We start from the raw sequence: 16096 nt of genomic DNA, 5'->3' as shown, positions 1-16096 counted from the left end.
ACCCACTGTATGATAATATAAACCAGATGACACAATGCAAGAGTGTGTCTGGCATATGGGTCTTTTGTCCTACAGTAAAGGATGCAAATTTATATGACACTCAATGACAATCAATAACAAATACTTAAATGTAACGTCATCAACACCACCATAATATTAAACTACAGTATGTGTATGTATGCATGTTTATTATCATCAGTTTATTATCATCAGAATGCGTGATCCTACTCACTTCTTTATTTCACAATCATGTGCACATGAATCCCACTTGTACCATAGTAGAATTTCTAAACTAAATGATTACTGAGGAATATCAGTCACTCTGGGGTAGTTCAGTGTTGTGTTTAGTGTAATGACGTGATGACAGATGCGTAAAGCGAATCCGTGTTGTTGTAGGCATGCCTTGTCCGCGGTGAAAGGTTGAAACGGTGAACAGGCAGGGTAAAAGACTGCAGGCTCTGCTTTTAAAAGACTCACGTAGAGTATAAAACTATAGTTTCTTGCCCATTGTGAGACGCTCGACACGAGACAGGCTACATTACGCACAGGCGGGGGGAGGGAGAGTTGATATTGAAAAGAAAAGAGACTGACCAGTCACAATTCCAAGTTTACTTCGTCTGGTTTCTTCGGAACACTGCTGATAGATTTGGGCATGCGGGGAACTTTCGGAAAGTCCGTGTTTTTGGTTTTTGTGCGACATCACGGGGTGTCATTGTTACCTTTCTTTTCGTGACATTTAAAAGGCATCCACTTTATTTTTTGCTATTATAACGGTACGTGTAATTTACATATTTACATTTTATGTATTTGGTTGATGATGGAATGCGCTTCCTCTCGGTGACGCAAAAACCTGGACTTTAAGGCATATATATATTTCACTCACTAGCTCTGCTTTCCAGTCAGCCTGAGCTTTTTAGGAACTTTTCTGCCTGTGCTTTTTTGAGGCCGCGGAAATGGGAGCGTGTCAACGGGACGTTGTGTCCGCGCTTTGCCGAAAAAGTTTCCGTTGGATTGTGCTGCTGCTGTGGCTGACCTCTGCAGCTCATGCGACCTGGAGGACGGGGCTTTACAAATATTCAGCTGGGACCCAACTCAACAGAGAGTCGTCCGCAGCGTCTCAAACCTCTATTTATCAAAAAAGGTATGGATACATGCATGATCATTTATTGTTGTTTATCTTCTAATTTCGTGTATTAGAGGCTAATTATAACATTTCATGGAAATGTTGATGATACTGTAAGTAGGTTAGATCATCATAAGGCATAATAAAACAAACATGTCAAAGTCACACTCAAAGGTTCTGTGTCCTTGAAGCATACTTTCAGATGAACTACCTGCTTTAGTGTGCGTACCATTCATAATACTATTCAAAATGTGACACATTCATAGACTGTGCTACATTTAATGCCCCTAAATAAATACTCTATCCACAATTCATTTTAGTTGACTAAAATGCAATTATTTATTTTCCAATATACTTATAATTAACCTCCTATTGTTATCAATTCCATCCATCTCCTCAAAGTCCCCTTTTCTGCTTGTTTATACAACCAACAATGACAGAGCTTTCCCATCCCTATCCTATCCATCTAGCAGGTCTCATTGTCTTCTTCACACTGGGTCTTCCTTTTTCCTGTCCAAGCAGCACACTGTCCCATCCTCATTGTCTCTGTGTTCCTACCTGGCCTGCCCACTGTCGCTCTGGGTGGCCTATTGCCTCCTGCCCTGTGAGAGAAGCGCTGTCTCTAAACTGTGCTCTAGTCTGTCCAGCAGCACCTCTCTCTTCTCTCCAACATCTGCTGCCGCTCAGCTGTCAGGAACCTCCTCACATCTGACCAGGCTCAGTCCTCAGTCCTTTGAGACTCTTCCCCGTTCACATCCTTAACGACAGGCACAAACCACCAACTCAACCCTCTCATCTGGGGAGTTCTACAATGGGAATGGGTAGTGAATGGACAACACTGGTCTGTTTTATGTTATAATAAAGTGGTTCTGCTGAATAAAGGTACTACTTATCATTCTTTGCACAAATATACAAATATTTTGTGTGAACTGATAAGATCTCTGTTTAGTACTCTCTGTCAGTGTTTTGTATTTCACCCTTTGTGTGTTCCTCCCCTGTGATCCTCAGAGGTGAGTGTTCCACATGACAACAGGGTTGTTGATGAGGGTGGTTCTGTGAGCAAAGCCCTCAGACTAAACACAGAGGGGGAAAACACCAGCTTCCCTTTTGAACAAGTTTTTCACAGAGCCCAGACAGCCAATGTGGATGTGATTAAGTTCCCCATCACACTAATATTTACGCTCTCAGGTTCTGAGTGGTGGGGGGCAGTGGGTGGAGGATCCTCCTGATGGGTGAAGTGTCCCTGGGAAGTGTCCAGATGGTGCAGAGAGATCCTGATTTTGGTCCGCTGGTGCTGGGTTCACTACCCCACCCTGAGCCTCTCTCTGTCATTCATGTGCCGTGGTTGGTGGACATGTTTACTAAGCACATGCAGCTGCAGCCCTAATGCATCTGGGCTTGGAAGAGGTGAAGTTTACAGTTTACTCGGCTGCTGTTTGAAGGTTACTTGGGCTAGGGGGGAAGGGAGGGAGGGAGCATGGAGGGTGGAGAGGGGGGTATTCTAGTGAGTCAGCCCTGGTCTGAGGATGGGATCAGTGGGTTTGACATGGCATTAGAGGAGCTGCATAACTAATCTCCCTCCACCTGCTGTCTGTCTAGGCTACTTCATGTAGACAGGCATGTTTATGGTGTGTGTCAACAAGACCAGTTGGGGGCATTACCATTAGCTCTATGTAGGACAGAGGGCTGTCCTCTCTGCTCACATGGCCATAGTAGGAGCACTGTAACATTCCTAAAGGCCCAAGTCCTTTGTCCACATACAAGGCATTGAACAATGTCTTGACAACAGAGGTACTGAGAGAGATAAAAGTTGATTTTAACAAGGGAAGGGTGGTCAAGAGATAATGAGTATTGGTCAAGAGATAACAATGACTGAAATAAGTCTCCAGTCATACCTACCTAGTGCTAGATTCAGACCAGCAACCAGAACGACATACAAATGAAAAATTAAGAGACCTGGACCAAGACCGCAGCATGAATACTTCAGCAGTGGTGTAAAGCACATAAGTAAAAATACTTTAAAGTACTGCTTAAGTCGTTTTTGGGGGTATCTGTACTTGACTTTACTATTTATATTTTTGACAAATTTTACTTTACTACATTCCTAAAGAAAATGATGTACCTTTTACTCCATGCATTTTCCCTAACACCCAAAAGTACTTGTTACATTTTGAATGCTTAGCAGGACAGTAAAATGGTCCATTTCACACACTTATCAAGAGAACATCCCTGGTCATCTACTGCCTCTGATCTGGCAGACTCAATAAACACAAATGCTTTGTTTATAAATTATGTCTGAGTGTTGGAGTGTGCCCCTGGCTATCCATAAATTAAAAAAATTGTGCCATATGGTTTTCTTAATATAAGGATTTTTAAATTATTCGTACTGTTTCTTTTACTTTTGATACATAAGTATATTTAAAACCAAATACTTTTTGACCTTTACTCAAGTAGTATTTTACAGGGTGACTTTCACATTTACATGATGTCACGTTCGTCTAATGAATAAACGGACCAAGGCGCAGCGTGCTCTGAGTTCCACATCTTTATTTCGTGAAACTTACAAAACAAAAAAAGAAACAAACAACGAACCGTAACATAAGAGGTGCAACATGCACTAACTCCAAACAAGATCCCACAAAACAGTGGGGAAATGGCTGTGTAACGGCTGTCGTAATCCTCCTCCTCGGACGAGGAGGAGAGGCGAGAAGGATCAGACCAATATGCGGAGTGGAAAGTGGTCATCTTTTAATTAACGTAGACTGAACACTTATACATACAAAAACAACAAACGTGACAAAACCGAAAACAGTCCCGTGTGGTACTAACACTGACACGAGATACAAACACCCACAGAAACCACGTGAATCACAGGCTGCCTAAGTATGATTCTCAATCAGGGACAACGATTGACAGCTGTCTCTGATTGAGAATCATACCCGGCCGAACACAAACAACCCAACATAGAAAATAACACCTCGACAACCCACCCCAACTCACGCCCTGACCAACTAAATAAACACAAGAAAAAGGAAAAACAGGTCAGGAACGTGACATAACCCCCCCCCCCTTAAGCACCGGACTGAGGGGCGGATCCTGGCTGGCTGGCTCTGGCGGATCCTGGCTGGCCGGCTCTGGCGGATCCTGGCTGGCCGGCTCTGGCGGATCCTGGCTGGACGGCTCTGGCGGATCCTGGCTGGACGGCTCTGGCGGATCCTGGCTGGACGGCTCTGGCGGATCCTGGCTGGACGGCTCTGGCGGCTCCTGGCTGGACGGCTCTGGCGGCTCCTGGCTGGACGGCTCTGGCAGGTCCTGGCTGGACGGCTCTGGCTGGTCCTGGCTGGACGGCTCTGGCTGGTCCTGGCTGGACGGCTCTGGCTGATCCTGGCTGGACGGCTCTGGCTGGTCCTGGCTGGACGGCTCTGGCTGGTCCTGGCTGGACGGCTCTGAAGGCTCAGTACAGACAGACAGCGCTGGGCAGGCAGACAGTTCAGACAGCGCTGGGAAGGCAGGCAGTTCAGACAGCGCTGGGAAGGCAGGCAGTTCAGACAGCGCTGGGAAGGCAGGCAGTTCAGACAGCGCTGGGAAGGCAGGCAGCTCAAACAGCGCTGGGCAGGCAGGCAGTTCAGGCGCCGCTGGGCAGACGGCAGACTCTGGCCGGCTGAGACGCACTGTAGACCTGGTGCGTGGTGTAGGCACTGGCTGCGCTGGAGAGGAGGAAGGCTCTGACAGCGCTGGACAGGTGGGAGCAGCTGGAGAGAGAACCCGGAGAGACAGCCTGGTGCGGGGGGCTGCCACTGGTGGACTGGTACGTGGAGGTGGCACCGGGTATACCGGACCGTGAAGGAGGACACGCGCTCTTGAGCACCGAGCCTGCCCAACCTTACCAGGTTGAATGGTCCCCGTAGCCCTGCCAGTGCGGCGAGGTGGAATAACCCGCACTGGGCTATGCTGGCGAACCGGGGACACCATTCGTAAGGCTGGTGCCATGTATGCCGGCCCGAGGAGACGCACTGGTGGCCAGATGCGTTGGGCTGGCTTCATGACATCCGGCTCGATGCCCAACCTAGCCCTACCAGTGCGGCGAGGTGGAATAGCCCGCACTGGACTAAGCACGCGTACTGGGGACACCGTGCGCTTCACCGCATAACACGGTGTCTGACCAGTACGACGCCCTCTCACTCCACGGTAAGCACGGGGAGTTGGCTCAGGTATCCTACCCGGCTTTGCCACACTCCGCGTGTGTCCCCCCCCCCAAGAAATTTTTGGGTCTGACTCTCGGGCTCCCAACCGCGTCGCCGCGCTGCCTCCTCATACCAGCGCCTCTCTGCCTTCGCTGCCTCTAACTCCGCCTTGGGACGGCGATATTCCCCTGGCTGAGCCCAGGGTCCTTTGCCGTCCAGGATCTCCCAACTCCACGAGTCCTGTGTCCTCGGTCTCTGCTGCTGTTGTTGCCGCCCTTCTCCACTCCACTTGGTCCTTTGGTGGTGGGTGTTTCTGTAACGCTCTGGGTGTCGGGGGGTGTGAAGTCAGGCGCAGGAACAACAGAGAGTTCAATATAGTGCTTTTAATGCACAACCGGCAAACAATGTCCACACGAAAAAACACTGGGTGTAACAAACAAATGTCCCATACACGGAGGACAAAAAACCCAGTCCAAAATACAATTGATGAACGAAACAAACAAACGTTCAACTACTCCCGAATCCAAAATTACAACTGAACAATCCCGCACCAACTCACGCCCTGACCAACTAAATAAACACAAGAAAAAGGAAAAACAGGTCAGGAACGTGACAGGCTGCCTAAATATGATCCCCAATCAGAGACAACAATAAACAGCTGCCTCTGATTGGGAACCATACCAGGCCAACATAGACATACAACAACCTAGATAACCCACCCTAGTCACACCCCGACCTAACCAACATAGAGAGTAAAAGGCTCTCTATGGTCAGAGCGTGACACATGAATCCTTTTCTATTAAGGTATCTTTACTTTTACTCAAGTATGACTATTGGGTACTTTTTCCACCACTACACGTCAGTATCACACAAACAGGTACATGACATACAATCAGGCAAAAATTACATCAATGCAATAAGAAGCATGTCAGTAACGAACATGTACACGACACAAGCCAGAAAAATATCAGAGTGCAATACGTCAAGCATCAGAGCTTGCAAAAAATCACATGGCTATTACATTTTTCCAAAATATTTTTAAGTAAACCACTACGCATTCTTACAATAGAGGCATTCTGACTAGTGACAGCCAGTGGCAAGTAGAAACACTAAAGTATCAAAGCCATTACAGTATCAAAAATAATCGTAGTAAATAACTATGCTTTCTTACAATAAGGCAATGCAACTAATGACATTGGGTAATAACTAGAAACAACTGCATGCCTCAACAACCTGTTCAATAGAAATAGTATCACCTACGTAAATGGAAGGGATTAACCGTACTTGAGTGAGCTCTTGACTTGTACCATCCCTCTGTTGAGTAGCCAGCCCAATGAGGCAGTTTTTTCAATCTTGGACTTAATGAGGGCTATTGGAGCCAAGCAGAGGGAAGGGTTAAGACAGCAGCTATTTCCTGTGCTGCCTGAGGAGGGGAAGTCATGGTCTGACTGCCAGACAGCCTACTCCCTGTGGGACCTCTAGAACCTGACCCATCACCACCTCCACTCAGCCTCACCACGCATTCTCCTGAACCACCCCCAACAGAGGAGCTGACAGTCACACACACACACACACACACACACACACACACACACACACACACACACACACACACACACACACACACACACACACACACACACACACACACACACACACACACACACACACACACACACACACACACACAGCAGTCTGACACAGTGAGCCTGAATGGACCCATCCTCATCCACAGGTGAACTCCAACCTGTTGTCTTGGCCACAGCTGGGCTGGATGAGGATGGGTCCATTCAGGCTCACTGTGTCAGACTGCTGTGTGATACCCACTTGTCTTCCAAAACCCCTTCAAGGCCTTGCTCTGGTACTTTGATGGTGTCTAGGTGTTTTCATTGAGAGTTCACTGACCCAAAGCAGGGACGTTTATCCAGTATGGAGAGCCCTTTGGCCGGCTCTGCTTGGCCCCCTCCTCTCATTCACCTTGGCCTGACTGGCCCCTGACATGTCATTTGAACCTGATTGAACCAGCAGCACAATAGGCCACCGCTAATGTCCCCAATTAAACTCTCTCATTCAACACCTCCTCTACACCACTGCAGTATTTCAATCCACAGAGCATGAAACTCACTATACTACTATTACTTATCTCATCTTTACTTTTCTTCTTTTGCGTTTCTCTATCTCTATTAGTGTAGTTTTCTAAAAGAAAATACCCTTCTTATCTAACTCTGTGGTATATTCTCTCATATCCTTGATAAAAAATCAGTCCTTCTAACTTTCCCTCTATCTTTGTGCAGAATCATGTATTTCATTTGTCGACTAGATAGTCTAGAAGCTCGCTCTCATTCTCTCCAGCTCGTTCTCTCCAGTATCAAAAGTAAAAGTAATTGCTAAAATATACTTAAGTATCAAAAGTAAAAGTGAAAATAATTTCAAATTCTTTATATTAAGCAAACCAGACAGCCTAATTTTCTTGTTTTTTATTTATTTACGGATAGCCAGGTGCACGCTCCAACACTCAGACATCATTTACAAACGAAGCATGCGTTTAGTGAGTCCATCAGATAAGAGGCTGCAGGGATGACCAGGTATGTTCTTTTGATAAGTGTGAATTAGACCATTATCAATGTCCTGCTAAGTATTTGTGGGTACTTTTGGGTGTAAGGGAATAAATATACATTAATTTCTTTAGGAATGTAGTGAAGTAAAAGTAAAAGTTGTAAAAGTTAAAGTTGAAATATAAATAGAAAGTACAGGTACCCCAAAAATCTACTTAAGTAGTACTTTCAAGTATTTTTACTGAAGCACTTTACACCACTGTTAATGTCACTGAATGTCTCTCTCCTTTGTTGCACCACATTTATCTCTGGCCTCTTACCTGTGCCTTTGGACCCACAGTGCATCCTAATTGGTCTATCCTCTAACCCCTTGTCTGTCCTACTGGGGGCTTCCTTTGTGACCTCTATGGTAAAATGACCTCTGCCTCCTCCTCTCCTCTTCTCCTCCTCCTCTCCTCTCGTCTGGCTGTCTGCCAAATCTGTCTAATGTTGTTTGTTCTCCACAAGGGCTTTTCCCACAGCCAGAAATCTAGAGAAATTCTGTGAGATTTTTATCATACTAAATTTCATATTTTTTTGCATTCTACCCTCCTCACACAGCATAGGGGTGGAGAAAGAGGGGAAGAAGAGGGGCTGGGATTCTTAAACTTTGTCCCAAAGGCAGAGAGTTATTGAGAGGGAGAGGGACTGAAACAGGAAGCTCAGTGGGGAACGCACCTGGACGTTATTCACCCTAACCTGGCCTTCTTCTATACTCTGTGAGCCTGCCTGCCTCAACTACTCTTTCTTTCTCTCTGCATCTGAGGGCTCTGGGGTTGTTCCTCTCTTTATCTCTCTCACTCTCTCTGTTGTTGTTCGTCTCTTTCCAATGTCTCTCTTAAAGCTTAAAGTGCTATTACCTAACTATATATGGTCTTGAAGGATCCTCCTTGTGTTAACAGTCCCCAGCCACACTGCAGTGAGGGGACAACAGCAGCAAATCTCTTTTTGAAGAGTAGAATCTTGTCATCAGCAGCACGCTCCCCCCCCCCCCTCTATTTTACTGTCTTGGCGAGATCTTTCTCTCCCTTATGGATTTCTATTTTCTTTCTCCTTCTAAACATTGGCTGTGATCTGTTTGAGTGCTCATGGTGCTTTGTGATTTACTTGGTTTTGGCCCAGCATCAGGAGTAAAGGAGGGAGGCAGGGAGGGAGGCTGGCAGGAAGGGAGGGAGTGTGGGGTGTTTGCAGAGAGACCTGATACCCACTGTGGGCCTGCCTGCCTGCCTGCCTGGTGCCAGTGCCAGTTAAACACCTTGTACCCTTGGGAACAGCTCAACGCTGTACAAGGTTTGCACTAGAGGTCTTCACGGGTCCAAAAAGTTGGACCTGTTTCGAAATAGATCTGTAGCTTTCCCACCCGACCTAATGTGCATAAATATACTGTATATATTTTTAAACATAGACCCGATCCGAATGGACCCAAGGACAGTCAGACCAGTTCCGAAAAAGGCCCATTGGAAAAACAGACCCAAACAGACACGTGCCGGTTCGGATCCAAGAGAGCAGTATCCACATTGGATGTAGTGATCCTAATATAATAGCCATATCTAGAAAAACCAAAGTTCCAAAGACTGGATCTAAAATTGTGTATAAACAATCAAACAAGAGATTTTGCAATGATTCCTATATCGAAGATGTGAAAGATATTTGTTGTTCTTATGTGTGTAATAAGGAACAGCCAAATCCGGTTACTGATAGGCATGCATCCATCAAGAAACTGAATTTTCGAACTGCCAAATCCCCATGGATAGATGATGAATTGAAAAACTGTATGGCTGAGAGGGATGAGGCAAAGGGAATAGCAAATAAGTCTGACAACACAGCAGACTGGCAAACACACAGTAAATTGAGAAATCACCTAACTAAACTAAACAAAAAGAAGAAGAATCTATACTATGGAACAAAAATAAATGATATAAAGAATGATAGTAAAATCTATGGAGTACTTTAAATGAAATTCTAGGCAAAAAGAAAGCTTTGCTCCATCCTTCATTGAGGTAGATGTCTTGTTCATAACAAAAGTCTTTGATATTACCAAACTAGTAACATTTTTGCTGACACGATTAGTAAACTTAGGTATGACATGCAAACAATAAATGCTGAGTCTTCATATTCATGCATAAAGGACCAAATAATGAAAGACCAGCGCTGTAGTTTGAAGTTCCACAAAGTGGGTGTGGAAGAGGTGAAAACATTGCTGCTGTCTATAAATAAGTACAAACCACCTGGTACCGACAACCTGGATGGTAAATTGCTAAAGTTGGTAGCGGAATACATTGTGACTACATATAGTGTGTATGTACTGATGATATGTAGGCTATGTTTGATGTTTTAAATGTATGTATTTCAGTCCTGGACTAATACTATTTTGTACTATGTATTGTGTCATGTTTCATGTGGACCCCAGGAAGAGTAGCTGATGCTTTTGCAGCGGCTGATGGGGATCCTTATAAATACCAAATATCCGTTAATATCCGAGGGTAGAAAGAGAGAATGTGAAAGAAATCTCCCACCGGGCGCTGCCAGCGCCATCAATAAACGACTGAAAATGGCCAAATGATCCACAGTTACTTGTCCTTAAAACCTGCCTAAAACAAATTACAAAAGAATATTTGTTGTGTTTCGTTGTGTAGGATATTCAAAACTTTATAGCCTATTGTTTTATTGATTTTTACTTTCCTAAAACAATAATTGTCCACCTCACGGTTCAGCTGTCAGAGATTTGAGCACTAAATGCATCAGGGCATTGCATGCAGATAGGCCTATAGGCTTAGGCATCCACTGTATGATATTAATATTTAAAATATAATGGAAGAGAAGCTTAGGCCCTAGAGAGACCGAGAGAAAGATAGAGAAATGCCGGCGCCATGTTCCTGACACCAACATGCATTTATACTTGTCAGATAGGCTACTATTGCTATAGAGATATAGGCGTACAGAAGGATACGCATTATTTTTAGATTAAACTCTGGTAGGCCTAAAACCTTCTTCCTCACCTCAAGTTCAACTGTCGGAGTCAGTTGAAACACTGGTGCACATTGCCTTCATAGGCCTGCAGTAGTTAAACCTAATAATAGCCATACCACACCAAACCTTCACAAAAGTTTCTTAACTTTATTAGTGTAATACCAAAAGTAGACTTCAGTCAAGTCATAGAAGCAAGTTATTATATTGCAGCATTAAATTAAGTTTTGCATCTCGCCCTCTTTGGTTTTTCCTTTTTCTGGTTTGAGTGTGAGTAGCCCCAGGCCTACCAATAATTCTGTTATATTGCAGGAACATAACATGAACATAACATAAACATAACATGAACAAAGAAAATTACATTAGACAGGTGCACCTTGTGCTGGGGACAATAAAAGTCCACTAGAATGTGCAGTTTTGTCACACAACACAATGCCACAAGTTTTGAGGGAGAGGGCAATTGGCATCCTGACGGCAGAAATGTCCACCAGAGCTGTTGCCAGAGAATTTTATGTTCATTACGCTACCATAAGCCATTTCCAACATCGTTTTAGATAACTTTTTTGTGTGCGTGATATCCAATTGGTAGTTACGAACTTGTCTCATTGCTGCAACTCCCCAACGGACTCGGGAGAGGCGAAGGTCGAGAGTCATGCGTCCTCCGGAAACATGACCTGCCAAGCCGCGCTGCTTCTTAACACACTGCTCGCTTAACCCGAAAGCCAGCTGCACCAATGTGTCGGAGGAAACACCGTCCAACTGACAACCAAAGTCAGGTTGCAGGCACCCGACCTGCCACAAGGAGTCACTAGAGCATGATGAGCCAAGAAAATTCCACCGGCCAAACCCTCCCCTAACTCGGATGACGCTGGGCCAAGCGTATGCCGCCCAATGGGGCTCCCGGTCATGGTTGGCTGTGACAGAGCCTGGTATTGAACCTGAGGCTGTAGTGGCGCCTCAGCAGTACAATGCAGTGCATTAGACTGCTGCGCCAGTCGGGAGGTCGTTTTAGAGAATTTGTCAGTATGTCCAATCGGCCACGTGTAATCACACCAGCCCAGGACCTCCACATCCGGCTTCTTCACCTGTGGGATCATCTGAGACCAGCCACCCAGACAACTAATGAAACTGTGGGTTTGCACATCTGAAGAATTTCTGCACAAACTGTCAGAAACTGTCTCAGAGAAGCTCATTTGTGAGCTTGATGTCCTCACCAGGGTCTTGACCTGACTGCAGTTCAGCGTTGTAACCTACTTCAGTTGGCAAATGGCCACTGGCACGCTGGAGAAGTGTGCTCTTCATGGATGAATACCGGTTTCAAATGCACCGGGCAGATGGCAGACACCGTGTATGGCATTGTGTGGGCAAGCAGTTTGCTGATGTCAACGTTGTGAACTTGGTGCTCCATGGTGGCAGTGGGGTTATGGTATGAGCAGGCATGAGCTACGTACAACGAAAACAATTACATTTTATCAAAGGCAATTTGAATGCACAGAGATAACTGTGAGATGCTGAGGCCCATTGTTGTGCCATTAGTCCACTGCCATTGCCTCATGTTTCAGCATTATAATGCATGGCCCGATATTGCAAGTATCTGTACATGATTCCTGGAAGCTGAAAATGTCCCATTTCTTCTATGGCCTGCATACTCATCAGACATGTCACCCATTGAGCATGTTTGGGATGCTCTGGATCGACGTGTACAACAGCGTTTCCAGTTCCCGCCAATATCCAGCAACTTCACACAGCCATTGAAGAGGAGTGGGACAACATTCCACAGGCTACAATGATAAACTCTATGCGAAGGAAATGTGTTTCTTGAGGAAATGCGCTTCTTGAGGCAAATGATGATCACACCAGATACTGACTGGTTTTCTGATCCATGCCCCTACCTTTTTTTAAGGTACACTACATGGCACTATTGGAACTCAGTAGTGAGTGTTGCAACCGAGGACAGACAATTTTTATGCGCTTCAGCGCTCAGTTTTCCCATTCTGTGAGCTTGTGTGGCCTACCACTTCGTGGCTGAGCCGTTGTTGCTCCTAGACGTTTCCACTTCACAATAACATCACTTACAGTTGACCGGGGCAGCTCTAGCATTGCAGAACTTTGACGAACTGACTTGTTGGAAAGGTGGCATCCTATGACGGTGCCATGTTGAAAGTCACTGTGCTCTTCAGTACGGGCCATTCTACTGCCAATGTTTGTCTATGGAGATTGCATGGCTGTGTGCTCGATTTTATACACCTGTCAGCAATGGGTGTGGCTGAAATAGCCGAATCCACTAATTTGAAGGGATGTCCACATACTTGCTGCACGAAATCTAAGGAAGTCTCTAGATTTTGCTCGCCTGAAGTAGAATATCTTATGATAAACTGTAGACCACACTATTTGCCAAGAGAGTTTTCATCTATACTTTTTGTGGCTGTTTATTTACCACCACAGATGGATGCTGGCACTAAGACCGCACTCAGTCAGCTGTATAAGGAAATAAGCAAACAGGAAACCACTCACCCAGAGGCGGCATTCCCACTATCCGGAGACTTTAAAGCAGGGAAACTTAAATCAGTTTTACCTAATCTCTATCAGCATGTTAAATGCGCAACCAGAGGGAAAAAAATTCTAGATCACCTGTACTCCACACACAGAGACGCATACAAAGCTCTCCCTCGCCCTCCATTTGGTAAATCTGACCACAATTCTATCCTCCCGATTCCTGCTTACCAGCAAAAGTTAAAGCAGAAAGCCCCACAGTCTATAAAAAAGTGGTCAGATGATGCTAAACTACAGGACTGTTTTGCTATCACAGAATGGAACATGTTCCGGGATTCTTCCGATTGCATTGAGGAGTACACCACATCAGTCACTGGCTTTATCAATAAGTGCATCGAGGACATCATCCTCACAGTGACTGTACGTACCTACTCCAACCAGAAGCCATGGATTACAGGCAACATTCGCACTGAGCTAAAGGGTAGAGCTGCCGCTTTCAAGATGCGGGACTCAAACCCGGAAGCTTATAAGAAATCCTGCTATGCCCTCCGACGAACCATCAAACAGGCAAAGTGCCAATACAGGGCTAAGATTGAATCGTACAACACCGGCTCTGATGCTCGTCTTATGTGGCAGGGCTTGCAAACTATTACAGACTACAAATGGGAAGCACAGTCGCGAGCTGCCCAGTGACACGAGCCTACCAGACGAGCTAAATCACTTCTATGCTTGCTTCGAGGCAAGCAACACAGAGGCATGCATGAAAGCATCAGCTGTTCCGGACGACTGTGTGATCACGCTCTCCGTAGCCAAAGCTGACGTGAGTAAGACCTTTAAACAGGTCAACATTCACAAGGCCGCGAGGCCAGATGGATTACCAGGACGTGTGCTCCGGGCATGTGCTGACCAACTGGCAGGTGTCTTCACTGACATTTTCAACATGATGCAATCTCTGTTGCACTCCACACTGCCCTTTCCCACCTGGACAAAAGCAACACCTATGTGAGAGTGTTCAACACCATAGTACCGTCAAAGCTCATCACTAAGCTAAGGACCCTGGGACTAAACACCTTCGTCTGCAACTGGATCCTAGACTTCCGACGGGCCACCCCCAGGTGGTGAGGGTAGGTAGCAACACATCTGTCACGCTGATCCTAAACACTAGTGCCCCTCAGGGGTGCTTGCTCAGTCCCCTCCTGTACTCACTGTTCACCCACGACTGCATGGCATACACGACTCCAACACCATCATTAAGGTTGCAGATGACACAACAGTGGTAGGCCTGATCACCGACAACGACGAGACAGCCTATAGGGAGGAAGTCAGAGACCTGGCCGGGTGGTGCCAGAATAACAACCTATCCCTCAACGTAACCAAGACTAAGGAGATGATTGTGGACTACAGGAAAAGGAGGACCGAGCATCGCCCCCATTCTCATCAACGGGGCTGTAGTGGAGCAGGTTGAGAGCTTCAAGTTCCTTGGTGTCCACATCACCAACAAACTAGAATGGTCCAAAAAAAACAAGACAGTCGTGAAGAGGGCACGACAAAGCCTATTACCCCTCAGGAAACGAAAAAGATTTGGCATGGGTCCTCAGATCCTCAAAAGGTTTTACAGCAGCAAAATCAAGAGCATCCTGACTGGTTGCACCACTGCCTGGTACGTCAACTGCTCAGCCTCTGACCGCAAGGCACTACAGAGGGTAGTGCGTACGGCCCAGTACATCACTAGTGATAAGCTGCCTGCCATCCAGGACCTCTACACCAGGCAGTGTCAGAGGAAGGCCCTAAAAATTGTCAAAGACCCCAGCCACCCCAGTCATAGACTGTTCTCTCTACTACCGCATGGCAAGCGGTACCGGAGCGTACCGGAGTGCCAAGTCTAGGACCATAGGCTTCTCAACAGCTCAACCCCCAAGCCATAAGAGTCCTGAACAGGTAATCAAATGGCTACCTGGACTATTTGCATTGTGTCCCCCCCAACCCCTCTTTTACGCTGTTGCTACTCTCTGTTTATCATATATGCATAGTCACTTTAACTATACATTCATGTACATACTACCTCAATTAGCCCGACTAGCCGGTGCCCCTGCACATTGGCTACCTGGACTATCTGCATTGTGTCCCGCCACCCACCACCCGCCAACCCCTCTTTTACGGTACTGCTACTCTCTCTTTATCATATATGCATTGTCACTTTAACCATACCTACATGTACATACTATCTCAATTGGCCTGACTAACCGGTGCCTGTATATAGCCTCGCTACTGTTATAGCCTCGCTACTGTATATAGCCTCGCCACTGTTATATCTTTTTACTCTTGTTTTTATTTCTTTACTTGTCTATTGTTCACCTAATACCTATTTTTTACTTAAAAATTGCACTGTTGGTTAGGGCCTGTTAGTAAGCATTTCACTGTTTCTCCTGCTGTATTCGGCGCACGTGACAAGTAAACTTTGATTTGATTTGATTTGCACTGGACCTTTAACCCTACCTGACCACAGCTCTGTTGAGACTGAATGGTACTACTGTGTTGCTTCACCTGGCTTCGGGAAGGTGGAGGCTCTTACAGTGTTAAACAAGGAAAAGTGACAGTAGCTGTTGTCGTGGTCTGTGTCAGGTGAATCAGTGTTTCCCCTAGGATTTTTTTCAGCAGCGGTGGCAGAGTTAGCAGGGTTGGGCGTCTTCCTGGGGCATACATCTCTATAGCTACACAGTAGATGGTTCGCCACT

The 16096-nt window shown here is 45.9% G+C and overlaps 1 protein-coding gene across 1 annotated transcript in view; it reads left to right on the top strand.

The window, feature by feature from the left end:
• Positions 1–456: 456 nt before the first annotated feature.
• The window catches only part of LOC120063010 (EMI domain-containing protein 1-like), a 109217-nt gene continuing 93577 nt past the window's right edge, over positions 457–16096 (top strand). The window contains exons 1-2 of the mRNA XM_039013092.1: positions 457–773; positions 945–1141. Of these exons, the coding sequence (XP_038869020.1) occupies positions 954–1141 (188 nt within the window). The 5' untranslated portion in view covers positions 457–773; positions 945–953. The remainder of the gene's footprint in view (positions 774–944; positions 1142–16096) is intronic.

Source organism: Salvelinus namaycush, chromosome 18 (assembly GCF_016432855.1).
Source record: "Salvelinus namaycush isolate Seneca chromosome 18, SaNama_1.0, whole genome shotgun sequence".
Lineage (NCBI taxonomy): Eukaryota > Metazoa > Chordata > Actinopteri > Salmoniformes > Salmonidae > Salvelinus > Salvelinus namaycush.
This window is presented reverse-complemented; position numbering and strand designations above follow the sequence as displayed.